The 15,138-nt window shown below is 46.2% G+C and overlaps 1 protein-coding gene across 6 annotated transcripts; it reads right to left on the reverse strand.

The window, feature by feature from the left end:
- Cox6b1 (cytochrome c oxidase subunit 6B1) lies at positions 1-8,684 on the reverse strand. Of its 6 annotated transcripts, none has more exons than XM_087591704.1 (4): positions 8,621-8,684; positions 7,002-7,115; positions 5,986-6,086; positions 33-220 (listed from the first exon to the last, which is right to left on the reverse strand). In XM_087591704.1, exons 2-4 carry the CDS (start codon positions 7,105-7,107, stop codon positions 167-169), a joined length of 261 nt encoding a protein of 86 aa, XP_087447830.1. In that variant the 5' UTR covers positions 7,108-7,115; positions 8,621-8,684; the 3' UTR covers positions 33-166. The 6 variants fall into 6 exon arrangements, 5 of the variants coding, with proteins under 5 accessions (NP_001138745.1, XP_087447830.1, XP_087447832.1 ...); XM_087591706.1 differs by having other exon boundaries at positions 5,972-6,086; XM_087591705.1 differs by having other exon boundaries at positions 7,002-7,161.
- Between the last annotated feature and the right edge of the window lie 6,454 nt (positions 8,685-15,138).

A 15,138-nucleotide genomic window follows, 5' to 3' on the forward strand; every position in this document is an offset into this window, starting at 1 on the left:
GAGCCAGACACTGTCCTATACACACAGTGTGAAACCTTTCCAGTGAGTTTTTATTAGTAGTTGCATCATGATTCAGGGTCCCAGGGTAGGGACCATCATATACTGAGGTCCCCCTTTTCTATCGGGGAGAAGGTCAAAGAGCAGAGGAGAGGTGGGCGGAGCCAGGTCAGATCTTCCCAGGAAATGTGCCTTCTGCTATGCGGTCATCCCAGGCTGAGACCTGTAAAAGACAACTGGTGTAAACACCACAGGGTGGATTTCTTGTTTCCCGGCTTTGCTCGCCAGTGCATGTGGCCAACAGATGACCCCACAGGTGCCTCCTGTGACTAACACTGTCCCAGAGAAGCAAGCGACCCAAAAAGGCAAAATCACTACCCTATATGACCTGGCAGTCCATGGAAGAACAGGCAGGAACCCAAGGGTAACCAGTAACTGCTCTTGCAGAGAACCTGGTTTGGCTCCCAGCACTCACACCAGGGAGCTCATGGCTGCATGTAATCCAGAGCCAGGGATCAGAAACCTTCTGGTCTCCTTGGGTATCTGCATTCACATGTACATACCCGCAGATACCCACACAGAATACAACAATGTGTGTGCTCGTTTTCCAAGACAGGGTTTCTCTCTTAGCCCTGGTTGTTCTAGAACTTGCTCTGTTGACTAGGCTGTCCTTGAACTCACAGAGATCCATCTGCCTCAGCCTCTTGAGTGCTGACCACCACTGCCTGGGCACTACGGTATATTTAAAGATTTACTTATTTGTTGGGCAATGGTAGTGTCTGCGTTTAATCCCAGCACTTAGGAGGCAGAGGCAGGTGGATCTCTGTAAGACCAGCCTGGTCTACAGGTCAAACAGACAAACCCTGTTTTGAAAACCATTATTAACACTGTATGTTGCTTGTCAGAACAGACAAAACAAACAAAATAACCTAGGTGTGCTGGATAGTTTTTATGTCAATTTGATACAAGTTAAAGTCATCTGAGGGGAAGGAGCCTTAATTAAGAAAATGCCGGGCTGGGGATTTAGCTCAGTGGTAGAGCACTTGCCTAGCAAACGCAAGGCCCTGGGTTTGGTCCCCAGCTCCGAAAAAAAGAAAAAGAAAAAAAAAAAAAAAAAAAGAAAGAAAATGCCTCCATAGCGGGTTTAGTGTTGTATGCCTTTGATCTCAGCACTCAGGAGACAAAGGCAAGAGGATCTCTGAGTTCTAGACCAGTCTGGTCTGGACCAGCAGAACTACACAGAAAAACTTTGTCCCGAAAACCGAACAACAACAAAAAGAAAATGCCTGCATAAGACCTGGCATAAGGCATTCTCCTAATTAGTGATTGATGGGGGTGGACCCAGCTCACTGTATGGCGGGTCATCCTGGGTTCTATGAGAAAGCAGGTCAACAAGCCCGAGGAAAAAGCCATCGAGCAGCACCCATCCATGGCCTCTGCATCAGCCCCTGCCTCCAGGTTCCTGCCCTGCTTCAGTTCCTGTCCGCACAATTTGCTTTTGGTCATGGTGTTTCATCAGAGCAGTAGTAAGCCTCTAAGACACTAGGCATTTATAGGAAATGAGGCTGGTCTCTGATGTGGCACAAATGAATAACCAGCTTGTGCCAGCTTATGTAGTCAGTATCAGAAGATGCCACACTCAGGGATCTGTGTCCATCCCAGATGCCGATGGGAAGGCCCGCATCAAACTGTTAGCATTCCCATGAATTAATACCACTGGTGGACATACCTAGTTGTAAGTTATCTCTGTTTTTATTACGTGTGTGTGTGTGTGTGTGTGTGTGTGTGCGTGCGTGCGTGCGTGCGAGTGAGAGAGAGAGAGAGAGACAGGGACAGAGGTGGAGAGACAGGACAACTGCAGGAGCTGTTCTCTCCTTCTACCATGTGTGTCCTAGGGATCCCATTCGGGTCGTCAGGCTTGGCAGCAAGGACCGTTAAGCACTGAGCCCTTTCGAGCTCTCACATTCCTCAGTGAGAGGCAGACTCGGCAGATAAAGGCATGGGCAATGGAGCCTGCGATCTTACCACAAGGGACCAGGCCAACGCACACACCGGGAACTCCCTGTCAGAAAACCTACCACCGACCACATGACAGCACTGAGCTCTGTCATCCCTGCAGCAAGCTATAGGACGTGCCTTCCCATCTACATCTCACATACTTAGTTCTTGTCTATTTTAATTTTTTAATTAAGGGCTGGAGAGATGGCTCAGTATTAAAGAGCACTGGCTGCTGCTGCAGAGTCAGTTCCCATCGGACATCGCTGCTGATAAGTCTGTAACTCCATTTCCGCCTATCTCCTGCCCTCTTCCAGTCTCTGGGGCACTGCATGCACATGGTCCACAGACATACAAAGTGACCGAACACCAAACACATAAAAATAAAAATAAATTAATCTTTTAAAAAATTTGGGCTGGGGGTTGGGGATTTAGCTCAGTGGTAGAGCGCTTGCCTAGCAAGTGCAAGGCCCTGGGTTCGGTCCCCAGCTCTGAAAAAAAGAAAAAAGAAAAAGAAAAAGAAAAAAAAAATTGGGCCTGGAGAGATGGCTCAGTGGTTAAGAGCACTGACTGCTCTTCCAGAGGTCCTGAGTTCAATTCCCAGCAACCACATGGTGGCTCACAACTATCTGTAATGGGATCTGATGCCCTCTTCTGGTGTGTCTGAAGACAGCTACAGTGTACTCATATAAATATAATAAATAAATCTTAAAAAAAATTAATTATTTAAACGAGCATTCAAGGCATACCAAAGGAGCTGGAAAGATGGCTCAGTGGTTAAGAACACTTGCTGTTTTCGCAGAGGACCCAGGTTTGATTCCAGCACCAAAATGGCGGCCCACAACCAGCGGTAACTCCATTCCCACAGGATCCAATGCATTCTTTTGACCTTTATGGGCACCAGGCATCCAGCTGGTACATGCGCAAAATGCAGGCAAAACATTCAAACCCAAAAATGAATTTTTAAGAATCTAAAGAAGTAAGGCTGGAGAGATGGCTCAGCGGTTAAGAGCACTGACTGCTCTTCCAGAGGTCCTGAGTTCAATTCCCAGCAACCACATGGTGGCTCACAACCATCTGTAATGGGATCTGATGCCCTCTTCTGGTGTGTCTGAAGACAGTAAGTGTACTCATATATAATAAATAAATAAAATTCTACCTAAACAAAAAGAATCCAAGCAAACAAATACCAACAAAACCTAAAGTTTTTGTTTGTTTGTTTTTTAGGAAAACTAAATGTTTTCTATTAGGGAGAACAAAAGAGGGCTGGACAAACTGACTCAGATGCTGAGTATAGGTACTGACCTTTGCCCTGACAAGCTTACACACTAAGATTAGAAATATCTTAAACACTCATGCACACAAAAGTTTGGGGAGATGGCTCAGCACTTAAGAACACTTGGTGCTCTTGAGGACCTACTTTCCCGTGGTGGCTCGTAACTCTAGCCTGGGAGACTCAGTGCCCTCTTCTGACCTCTGCAGGCACCAGACCAATGATGCGGTGCACAGACATACATGCAGGTAAAATACCCCCGCACATAAAGATAAAATACAGTATAACTAAGGTTTCTGAGATATGGCCATCAATAGAGGAACAAGATAAAAAAAAGATTTATGTATTATTAAAAATACAGTTTTAAAATTTCTGTAACATAGTTGGGGGGAGGGGTGGAGAGGAAGCAAGACCCAGTGGCAGCTGGGGATGTGGCCCAGTAGGGAGACTGCTTGCCTAGCAGGCAGGGAGCATGGGGTCATCCCAGGATTGCTTCAGACAGGGTGTGGTGGCCTGTGCCTGTAACCCCAGCTATCAAGAGGCTGAGGCGGAATCTCAGGAGTCCAAGGTCATTCTTCAGCACAGAGCAACTTGGAGGACACTTAGACTACATAAGACTCAGTCTGGCAACCTGCACAGGTCAAAGCAAATCACAGAGCAGAGTCTCATGCCGAGGACCCATCTGTAACTCCAGTTACTTACACACACACACACACACACACACACACACACACACTTGAAAAAAATGATCTGGGGTTGGGGATTTAGCTCAGTGGTAGAGCGCTTGCCTAGGAAGCGCAAGGCCCTGGGTTCGGTCCCCAGCTCCGAAAAAAAAGAACCAAAAAAAAAAAAAAAAAAAAAAATGATCTAAGGGCTAGGGTTTCAGGTGTGTTACCACCACACCAAATTATCATTTTGATTCTGAGACACATCCCCCACCCCCACCCACAACCTCCATGGTTTTTTTTTTTTGGTTCTTTTTTTTCGGAGCTGGGGACCGAACCCAGAGCCTTGCGCTTCCTAGGTAAGCACTCTACCACTGAGCTAAATCCCCAGCCACCTCCATGGTGTTTTAAGACAGGGTTTCTCTGTATAGCACATGATGTCCTAGAACTAGCTCTGTATACCTGGCTGGCCTTGAACTCATGTTGATATTTTCATTTCTGAAATGAGTGTGAATGTTACAGTCACTCCCTCAACTCTTACAGAGATCAAGCATCTCTCGAGTCCAGCAGTCGGCAGGGCCCTCTGACTTCATGAAACAGTAATGTGGCAGTGTGAAATACTGAGTGTGGAGTCTCAGTGGGTCCTGGCTTTGTGGAGGTGTCTACTGAACTGAGAGGGGGGAGATGGCATGTCTGAGATCTGTTCTAGAGCACCTCAGGAAAGGGAAGAAGGAAAAGAGAAGGAAAAGAAAAGAGACATATGGAGAAACGAGGCCTAACTACATGCATGACCACCATGCCAGTACCTGAGAGTCTGTGGCAGGAGGATCATGAGTTCGATGCCAGCCTGGACTATACAGCAAGGCCCTCTCTTTAAAAAAAAAAAAAAAAAAAAAAAAAAAAAAAAAAAAAAAAGCGGGGCAGATGAAGGCCCAGAAAGGATAGGACAATGCTTGTCATGTAAGCCTGACAACCCGAGCTTGATCCCTGTGACTGTGGAAGGGAAAACCTGACTCCATACAGCCGTCCTCTGCTCTTCGCACATAGGCAGGGGCACAGCTCTACCCAGCCACACAGATCACATGCACAGTAACACATTAAACAAACTATCAAGAAAAGGTGCAAACCCCTGGGTTGCTATTCAGTCTGGATCAAGGACTTATTTTGGATCATGGAAATTACTCGCTAACTTTTCTTTTTAACTACTAAGAATTATGTATTTATTTTATGTATATGAGTACACTGTAGCTATTTTCAGACACCAGAAGAGGGCATCGGATCCCATTACAGATGGTTGTGAGCCACCATGTGAGTGCTGGGAACTGAACTCAGGACCTCTGGAAGAGCAGTCAGTGTTCTTAACCGCTATCTCTCCAGACCTTACTCTCTAAACAAAACAAAAAAAGATTTTGGGCAGGCAGTGGTGGCACAGGTCTTTAATCCCAGCACTCAGGATGCAGAGGCAGGTGGATCTCTGAATTTGAGGCCAGCCTGGTCTACACAGCTAGTTCCAGGACAGTCAGTACTACACACAGAGAGAAAATCACATATGCACGTGTATCTGAGTATGGGTATGTGCACATGAGTCCAGTGTCCTTGGATTTCACGAGAGGACATGGGATGCCCCAGAGTGGGTGCTGGGACCTGGACTTGGGCCATTATGAACAGAAAATGCTCTTAACCTCATCCTCTATTCCCCCAGGTTTTGTGCAATTTACATTTGCTCGTAGGCTCACAGTACAAGGAGCCAGGATGGAAAGTCAGACTACGTTGGCTCTGAACTCAAAGGGATCTGTCAGCATCTGCCTCCCAAGGGTGCTGAGATTTAAAGGTGTGGGCCACGACCGCCCAGCCCAAGGCTGTGTTTCCTCAGTGCATGGACAAGGCAGGTCTAGGAGGGTAGTCCTGGGCTGAGGGCCCTAACTGAGGAGCTATCAGTGACACTCCATGGCTGGCCCTACCTTGGCCCCTGGAGATGAACTCTCACTAGTTGCCATATTCTTCTCTGCTAGGTCCCCACCTGAACACCCCAGGATCTCACCGGGAGGCACATACCCATGAGACGGGGCAGAGGGACTTGTACACTCGCCGGTACCACTCGCACACGGAGACGTCACCGCCCTTTGCCGTCATTGCCTTCTCACAGCGGTGGAAGTCTGTGGAGAAAAGAGGTTCGGAATCAATCCTAACAAGTACATTTTTTGAGGAAAATCTACAAATACTTTTTGCTTTATGATTAGTTATACATACAGAGGGAATGCAAACTAACAAGTACGCCATAAAGAGCTGTGTATACCTGACCTGGGCGGTTATATAGAACATTAGGGAACAGCTAGGAATGAGAGCAAAGTGTGAGGGAATTATGTAAGTCCAGACCCAGCTAGGAAAGGGGAAGGTGGTCTTGATCTCATTTGAGGAAGACAGGGTGGGGTACCAGTGGGTTTTTGTTGTTGTTGCTGTTTTTATTGTTTTTTTTTTTTTCTTTTTTCTTTTTTGAGGGAAGGTCTCATGGACTCAAGGGAGGCAGGGGCCCCAAAAGTAACCACCTTCAGTTCATGGTGTCCTGTCTCCAGCAAGGAGAAAGGAAAGGGACTGTGTTTAAGATTGGATACAAAGCAAGCCAAGAACAGGGTACTGGCAATATCCATTTTTATCCATGGATTGTGACTGCAGGAGACATCTCTGAACCAATTATTTACATGTTGTATTTACTTGTGTTGTGTGTGTGTGTGCGAGACAAACACACAACACACACACGCACACTTTTCTTCATAATTCTTCAAAAAAATGTTGAGACCAAAGTTTATATAAGACCCTGACAGTTGGGGTTGGGGATTTAGCTCAGTGGTAGAGTGCTTGACTAGCAAGTGCAAGGCCCTGGGTTTGGTCCCCAGCTCAGAAAAAAAAAAAAAAAAGACCCTGACAGTTTGAGGGGTCTGGACCCTCCAGAGGATATATCTGGAGTGAAGGAAACCAGGCTGGAGTGCATAGGTCCCTGTTCCCCAACTTCCCTTATGAGGTAGGAGGTACACAGGAGGCTCAGGCAAGACCCTTCATGGCACTCTGCTCACCCAGGTAGTTCTGCCAGCAGTTCTTAGTCTGGTTCTGGTTTGGGAAGCGGCTGTCAAAGGGGGCGGTTTTGTAGTTCTTGATTTTAGTCTTGATGTCTTCGGCCATCCTGACTCCTGGATGCAAACAGAGTGGGAACGTTGGCAACCATTCTGGAGGTGCCTGGGCATGGGGATGTCAGAACACGAGGCTCAGGGAAAGAAGTCCAGAGTGGAAGAACGAGTTGAAAGTGAATGAGCTACCACCTCCTCCTTCTCAACACAGAAAGATGGAGGGCAGGGAAAATCCATACACTGAGTGCAGAAGCCACAGAGGTCTCCTTGACAAAACCAATCTTCATCCTTACACTCTAGTTAACGCTCACTGCGTGCACAGCCCATACTACGTGTACTCTATACAAACCTACCTCATGGCCACTCTAAAAGGTGTAACTGCCTCTGCTGTCTACACAAGGGGCAGCGTGTCTAAATGACTTTCCAAGGTCATGCAGCACCCAGTGATAGTACTTCATCCATCAAAAACACTATGAGGATTTTCGGGTGTCACCAGAAAGCTTTCTGGTGTCACACACTCATCAGGGGTCCCATGAACTCAAACTTTTCTTAGCATGTGCCTAAATGCATTGCAGAATTGCCTAAAATGATCCCTCCTCCCCCCAAAAAAGCTCAAAGGAGGGGTTGGGGATTTAGCTCAGTGGTACAGCGCTTGCCTAGGAAGCACAAGGCCCTGGGTTCCGTCCCCAGCTCCGAAAAAAAAGAACCCCAAAAAAAAAAAAAAAAAGGATTTATCAAGTACAACTGGAGGTACACGAGTGAAGATTTGTGACCCCTGCAACTAGCATGTGTCAGGCCTCTCTGATTTTGACTGCTGACAACTGCCCATGTTGCCAAATCTATTGGAGCTTCTGCCTCCATTCCTAATGGAAGTAAAAGCTGCAATTCGATCAGAGGTTAATAAAATCACCATGCAACTCCCCCTTTATCATTCAAATACTTTAGCTCCTTGAATTTTATTGACTACCCACGGCTTTGATATGTCTGAAGAGATGACAGCCAATATCACCCGGGGGTGTGTGTGTGTGTTTGACCCCACAGAGGTGCCAAAAGTCAGTGTTAATTGAAGTCGCCCAAAGAAGTGGTGTACTTGGGCAGTAGAACAGGTTCATTGGGGAGACAGGCTGGGCATCGGGGATTAGTAATTCTGGACAATATCTCGAGTTTTGAGAGCTGACCAAAGATGATGCTGGGGGAAAAGGAACGAGTCAAGGCGACAGACTTCGGCCTTCGGGTGGCCACGCCTGTGAGCCCGCGACCAAAAGCACCACAGTTCAATTTACTGGGTCCAAATCCTAATTGCCATACAGCCGCTGCTAAGGCGCTTCACACTCCAGCCCCAGCTCTGTTAAAGGGGATAATGGCAGGTCCTAGTTCATAGGGCTGGAGAATGGAGTAATAAGAGACTGCTTTCAAGCGACCTAACATCATGAAGGCGGATATAATGGTGAGCTCCAGGACCCCGCGCCCAGGGTAGCCGGAAGTTTCTTCCCGGCTTCAGGGAAGCCCCGGGGCGCTTCTCTACCACAGACAAGGTTCCCCCCAGGATCCTGACCCTTTACACTCACCTAAAGACTGTCCCGGAGCAGCGTTACTTCAATGTGACCCTTTGCAAAGACGCCAATGTCAGACGGGAAGCGGAATTCCGACTGGCCGGAAGCTGCAAGAGGAGAAGCCGAATTGAGTCCTCCGAGCTGCTAGAGTGGCTTCGGGAGGCGTGCCCAGAAGTCGCTCTGGCCACTCCCACTTCCAAAGAGGCCCGACCTCCTATTGAGCTAAATTCCTGTTTATTATTGTTGCTGGTCCAATCAGCAGTTTGCTTTGCTCTTAAAAGGCTCCTGACGTTCAGCTATGGGCTATTGTCACCTGCCAGTCCTTCCCAGATGAAAAAGACAGAGTGAGGCTGTCTGCAGAGTGGGAATGGGAAAATATACCAGATAATCTGTTTTGAGACAGGACTTTGCTATACAGCACAGACTGGCCTCGAACTTTTTGATCACAGATTCCTGAGTGCTAGGATAACAAGCTTTTACCCCTATGCTTTGATTCAAAAGTTATTTATGTTTGTTTATTTGGATTTTCGAGATAAGGTATCTTAGTTTGTGCTTTATTGCTGTGAAGAGACAACATGACCACGGCAACTCTTATAAAGGAAAATGTTTAATTAAGACTGGCTTACAGTTTAATATTTTGCCCATTATCATCATAGTGGGGAGCAATGTGGTGAATTGCCTTGTCTCTCCAGGGTGGGTGTTTTCAGCTGGTCTTCTGCATAAGCTGGAATCCTGAAGAAGTAGGTTCCAATGGATGTGCTGGCAAAGCGAGCACCTGTTCCTTCTTCCATTGTCCTTATATTAGGCCTCCAGCAGTAGTTATTGCCCAAATTAAAGATGTGCTTCAAGATCGAGATCAAAAACTTGTGTCATTCCACCTCGAGATCTGGATCAAAAGCCCGTGTCTTCCAGCCTTAAGGTCCAGATTAAAAGCATGTTGTCTTCCTGCCTCAAATCTGGATCACAGATGTGCCCTATGTTTCAGGAGTGTTCATTCTAAATATAGTCAAGTTGATAATCAAGAGTAGCCATCCACACAGGGGTTCTCTGTATAGCCCTAGAAACTTTATCTATCTATCTATCTATCTATCTATCTATCTATCTATCTATCTATCTATCAACTATCTATGGCTGTTCTAGAAATCACTCTGTAGGCCAGGCTGGCCTCAAATTTAGATCTGCCTGCCTCTGTCTCCCAGATGCTGGGATTGAAGGCCTGAACCACCACTGCCCAACATTCATGTGTTGTGGAGTATCCACCAGAGAAGACATGGGTTTAAATTAATAGAAAGTGGGGTTGGGGATTTAGCTCAGTGGTAGAGCACTTGCCTAGCAAGCACAAGGCCCTGGGTTCGGTCCCCAGCTCCGAAAAAAAAAAAAAAAGAAAAGAAAATTAATAGAAAGTCTTCATTAGCTCTCCATCGATTACATTAGGTGTTTGGGATCTTTGGTGTAGCACCAAGTTCTTTTTAGGATAAAATTTTAAGCGCAAAACTTATATTCTGAATTAACATACTTCAGTTCACAAGAAGAGCTAGCTGAGCAGTGGTAGCACACGCCTTTAATCCCTGAGCTTGGGAAGTAAAGGCAGAAGGGTCTCTGAGTTCAAGGCCAGCCTGGTCTACAGAGTGAGTTCCAGGACAGCCAGGGCTACACAGAGAAATCCTGTTTCAAAAAAGGAAAAGGCACTGCTGAAGAAAACACAAAATCCTTGCCTTCTTAGGTCCTGAGAGCTTTGTTAGAAGGTGAGAAACAAACTGGTCTGTCCTTCAGTCTCATCCATCACTGTATCAGACACCACTGCCCACTCATTCTCAAACCCCAGAAATCACAATTCAGGCAGTTGAGAGTCCTGTATTGATTGGAGGAAAGTTTAGGGATTAAATGTTGGGTCTGATGGAAAGATTAGCCACCACTGTATCATTCTTAACATGTTTTTTTTTTTTTTTTTGGTTCTTTTTTTCGGAGCTGGGGACCGAACCCAGGGCCTTGCGCTTCCTAGGCAAGCGCTCTACCACTGAGCTAAACCCCCAATCCCCCCCCCCTTTTTTTTAAGTTGTTCATAAGGGGTTGGGGATTTGGCTCAGTGGTAGAGCGCAAGGCCCTGGGTTCAGTCCCCAGCTCCGAAAAAAAAAAAAAGTTGTTCATAGACTGCCAGACCTATTGAGCAATCCAGTTTGTTTCTGGCTTTAAAATGTTTCCAGAGTCCTCCTTTGCCACATGAACTTCGGGTCCTTCTGTCTGGATTATTAATTATAGTGGGTCCGTTTCCTGCATCTCAGCCTCTCTGCTGCTCCACAGTGTGCACCCTCTGCCCTAAGGATGCCTTGACCACTTCAGTTATTACCACTCAGCCAGAACTCATTCCCTGGCTTCTGACATAACTAGTCTAAAACTAAAATCCTTACGAATGACTCTCACCTCCCCTCTCCTCATTCCCCTGAAGCTCAGGCACCCTAGTTAGCTGGTCCTTAAGCATACAGACTGGCTTCCCCTAGCTTTTATTTTTATTTTTTTAAAGATTTATTTATTATGTATACAGCGTTTCACCTGCATGTATGTGTGCAGGCCAGAAGAGGGCACCAGATCTCATTATAGATGGTTGTGAGCCACCATGTGGTTGGTGGGAATTGAACTCAGGACCTCTTGAAGAGCAGTCAGGGCTCTTAACTGCTGAGCCATCTCTCCAGCCCCTTCCTTCCCCTAGCTTCTGCACTTGTTCCTCCCATGGGTTTGGATGTTTCGCCTATAGATGGCTCCTCTTCTCACCTTATTTGAGGCTTTGGTTTAGAAACTCTGTTGAATGGACAGAAACTTGTACTCAAATGAGGAGCAGTTAGGGACTAGAAAAGGCTGTAACGCAGGCTCTGAAGTTTCCCTTATATTGCCTTCTCAACAAATTATGTGTGTGTGTGTATGTATGCGTGCAGGCATGCATGCATGTTTGTATGTATGTGTGTATGTGTGCATGCATGTATGTATGTATGTATGCATGTGTATGTGTGTGTATAGTGTGTATGCATGTATGTATTGTGTGGGGAATGAGATGCACATGCCACTACACATCTGTGCAAGACACACAACTTAAGGGTAGTTCTGTAGGGGTTCTGATGCTAAGGTCCTGTTCCCCAATTGATTCTTGATCTGTCAGTAAAGAAGCCATGGGCCAATTGCTGGGCAGAAGGGATGGGTGGGACTTTCGGGTCCCTGGAGGCAAGCAGATGGCAGGTGCTGAATGGCAGCCATGTGAGATCCTGCCATGTGGCAGCCTGTGGCTGCTCTTACAGGCGGGTGCCATCAGAAGTGTTCAGCTGGGACAAGATGTAACTGAGCAGCTAAAGTTGAGGGCGGGTGGAGAGGTGCGTAGCTAAGAGTATTGATCAGGGCACACTTCTCCAGGTGGGAGATAAATAGCGTCCAGCAATTGTCAAAGGCAAGTTGAAATTGAACGTGTGTGTTTGTGTGTGTTTGTGTGTGTGTGTGTGTGTGTGTGTGTGTGTGTGTGTCTTTTATCTGACGATTGAAGGGAAGCTGGGTGGGGGTTGGTAGCACGTCCCATTCCTGGAGCTTAGGCAGGGTAGCAAAACTACATGCAACAGGTTCTCTCTTCCACCATCTAGGTCCCTGGGTCCCTGCAGGGACAAATTTAGGTTGTCAGACTTGATGGTAAGTGCCTTTACACGCTCTGCCATCTTGTTGGCCTCCACGGACTTCTTTGATCCAGTGTCTAGACCTAGCTGGTACAGGGGCCTCCTTCATAGTCTCTCAGTCAGCATTGTAATTATTTGTGGAGTTATTTGTTTACATAACACATCCATCCCTTTCAACAACATCTTCCTAAGATCTAGATCCCATCTCTGCTTATATATCACTGTGCTTTGTACCTTGGAAACCAAGACACCATTGCCTATGTATTCTTTGTAAAGTGACTCCTCTGCACCTAAATGCATATTTCTGAACAGCACTGTAATATCTTGCATGTTGCCAGACAGTGGTGGTACATGCCTTTAATCCCAGCCCTCGGAAGGCAGAGGCAGGTGGATCTCTGAGTTCGAGGCCAGCCTGGTCTACAGAGAGAGTTCCAGGCCAGCCAGGGCTACACAGAGAAAGCCTGTCTGGAAAAACAAAACAAAACAAAACAAAAAACAAAACCCCTCACCACTACCACCACCATCGCTGGGTCTTGCCTTCTGATGGAAACATCCTTTGCTTTCTTGACTTCTCTCCACCTGACTCCCAGACTTTCTTACATAGTTTCCTCCTGGGCTCATAGTTTCCTTCTTTTGGGTTCTCATGATCCCCTGGGCTTTCTTCATCCCATCCCTAAGGACTGTAAGCTCTTCCTTTCTGACAGCAGTGTACGTAGGCTGTGCCTGTTCTGGTTAGTGATGTATCATCAGCATCAGGCACAGGAGAGTTACCCAGTAGGCCTTCTTTGAGTGCTCCTAGAGTGGGTTAAGCTTCCTGTAGGTTTTTTGAAGGTCTGATTCTATGCCTTCCAACTTGGACTGGCCATGGTTTTTCTAAGTGTGTATTAGGTCTAATTATTCAAATTTCTTCTACATCTAGAAGGTACTCAGCAAAGTCTTTTTTTTTTTTAAGCCTGAGTGTCTGTCTCTCTCTCTCTCTCTCTCTCTCTCTCTCTCTCTCTCTCTCTCTCTCTCTCTCTGTATTGTTTTGTTTTGTTTTGTTTTGTTTTGAGACAGGGTTTATCTGTGTAGCCCTGGCTGTCCTGGAACTCACTCTGTAGTGAGGCTGGTTTCCAGCTCATAAAAGACCTTTGTGTCTCTGCCTCCTGCTAAGTTATTGGATCAAAGGCATGCGTCACCATGCCTAGCTGTGAGCCTTACTCTTTCCTTCAAGAAGGTAGAGCAGATAAAGGTCCGTGATGGGGTTTTATAGCTGTAACAAACCTTTTACTATAATAAAATGTTCAAGCTGGGCTACTTTATAAGGAGCATAGATTTGTGGGCTCGTGGTCTGGAGCAAGAAGATCCCAGCTATAGAACTGAGGCTCTAAGCAGGGTCCCATTGATAATGTCATTTCACCACCGATGGGTTGTTTTAAAAATATATTTTTATTTTATGTGCATTGGTGTTTTGTCTGCAAAACTATCCGGTCTCCCTGGAAGTGCAGTTACAGATAGTTGTAAGCTGCCTTGTGAGAACAGCATCCTCTGGAAGAACAGTCGGTGCTCTTAACCAAAAAGCTATTTCTCCAGCCCCGATGGAGGTTTTTTTTTTTGTTTGTTTGTTTGTTTTAATAAAAAACAGTACCTTGCTATGTAGCTCAGGCAGGTCTGGAGCTCCTAAATTTACAATTCTTCTGCCTCAGTCTCCTGAATGCTATGAAATTAGTGGTCTTTGTCATGACTTACAGTGAAATGACTTTTTTTTTTTAAAGATTTTATTTTATGTATATGGGTACACTGTAGCTGTCTTCAGACACATCAGAAGAGGGCATTGGATCTATACCATTGAGCCATCTCTCCAGACCATGAAATGACCTTCTTGCTGGTCATCTTGAGACAGGACATCATGTAGTATGAGACTGGGACACCCCTGTGTGTCTCTAGCTCTAGTTATAAAGCATCAGAATACAAGCACGGGGACTTCATCCTAATGATCTGATTTCTTCCAGTCGGACCACCATCTCTAAGTGCCACAGATTCACTTTCTATGCTCTTCATAGATTTAGCATAAAACTCCGGAGATTAAACTCTTAGATAAATTTCAGAGGATAAACTATTGTCAAGCATTAGCAAGTCCAACTTTGGTTCTGGAGAGATGGCTCAGTGGTTAAGAGCACTGGCTGTTCTCTTGCAGAAGACCTGAGTTCAATTCCCAGCAACCACATGGTAGCTCACAACCATCTGTAATGGGATCTGATGCCCTCTTCTGGTGTGTCTGAAGACAGCTACAGTGTGCTCACATACATAAAATAAATTAATCTTTTAAAAATAAGTCCAATTTCTTTTAAAGATCCAATGCAGGACAGACAGACAGTAGACCCTATGAACTTCTTACCCCAAACCAATCTCCAAGTTGAGAGGTGCAGAAGGAGAGAGAACAAAGGCAGAGGGAAGAGGTAGGATCTAGATACCTAAGGTGAGGAAGGGATTGGGAAAACCAGGGAAGGAGCAAGGGATTTGTAGTTTACAAGTTCCCAATGGGAGGGATCCAGTCTGGTCCTTTCTCCTGGGTCCTCTTAGGACTAAGGGCTAGTTTGTAGCTCAGGCAGGTCTGGAGACCCTAATTTCACAATTCTCCTGCCTCAGTCTCCAGAATACTGTGAAATTAGTGGCCTGCATCATCACTTACAGTGAAACGTCCTTCTTCATGGTCATCTTGAGACTAAGGACTAAGGAACTAAGACACTGACAGTCTAGGGACCCAGGTTCAAAGACTCCGTTAAAGACCTTCGGATACCTGATTCTGGGCGGAGCCTGAAATGTCGGGGTGCACATTTAGGCTCCCTTGACAGGTCGAGTAGGTGTCAGTAGGAAAGAAACAGACACGCAAGATCGACAGGG

Source organism: Rattus norvegicus, chromosome 1 (assembly GCF_021556685.1).
Source record: "Rattus norvegicus strain SHRSP/BbbUtx chromosome 1, alternate assembly SHRSP_T2T, whole genome shotgun sequence".
In the NCBI taxonomy this organism is placed as follows: domain Eukaryota; kingdom Metazoa; phylum Chordata; class Mammalia; order Rodentia; family Muridae; genus Rattus; species Rattus norvegicus.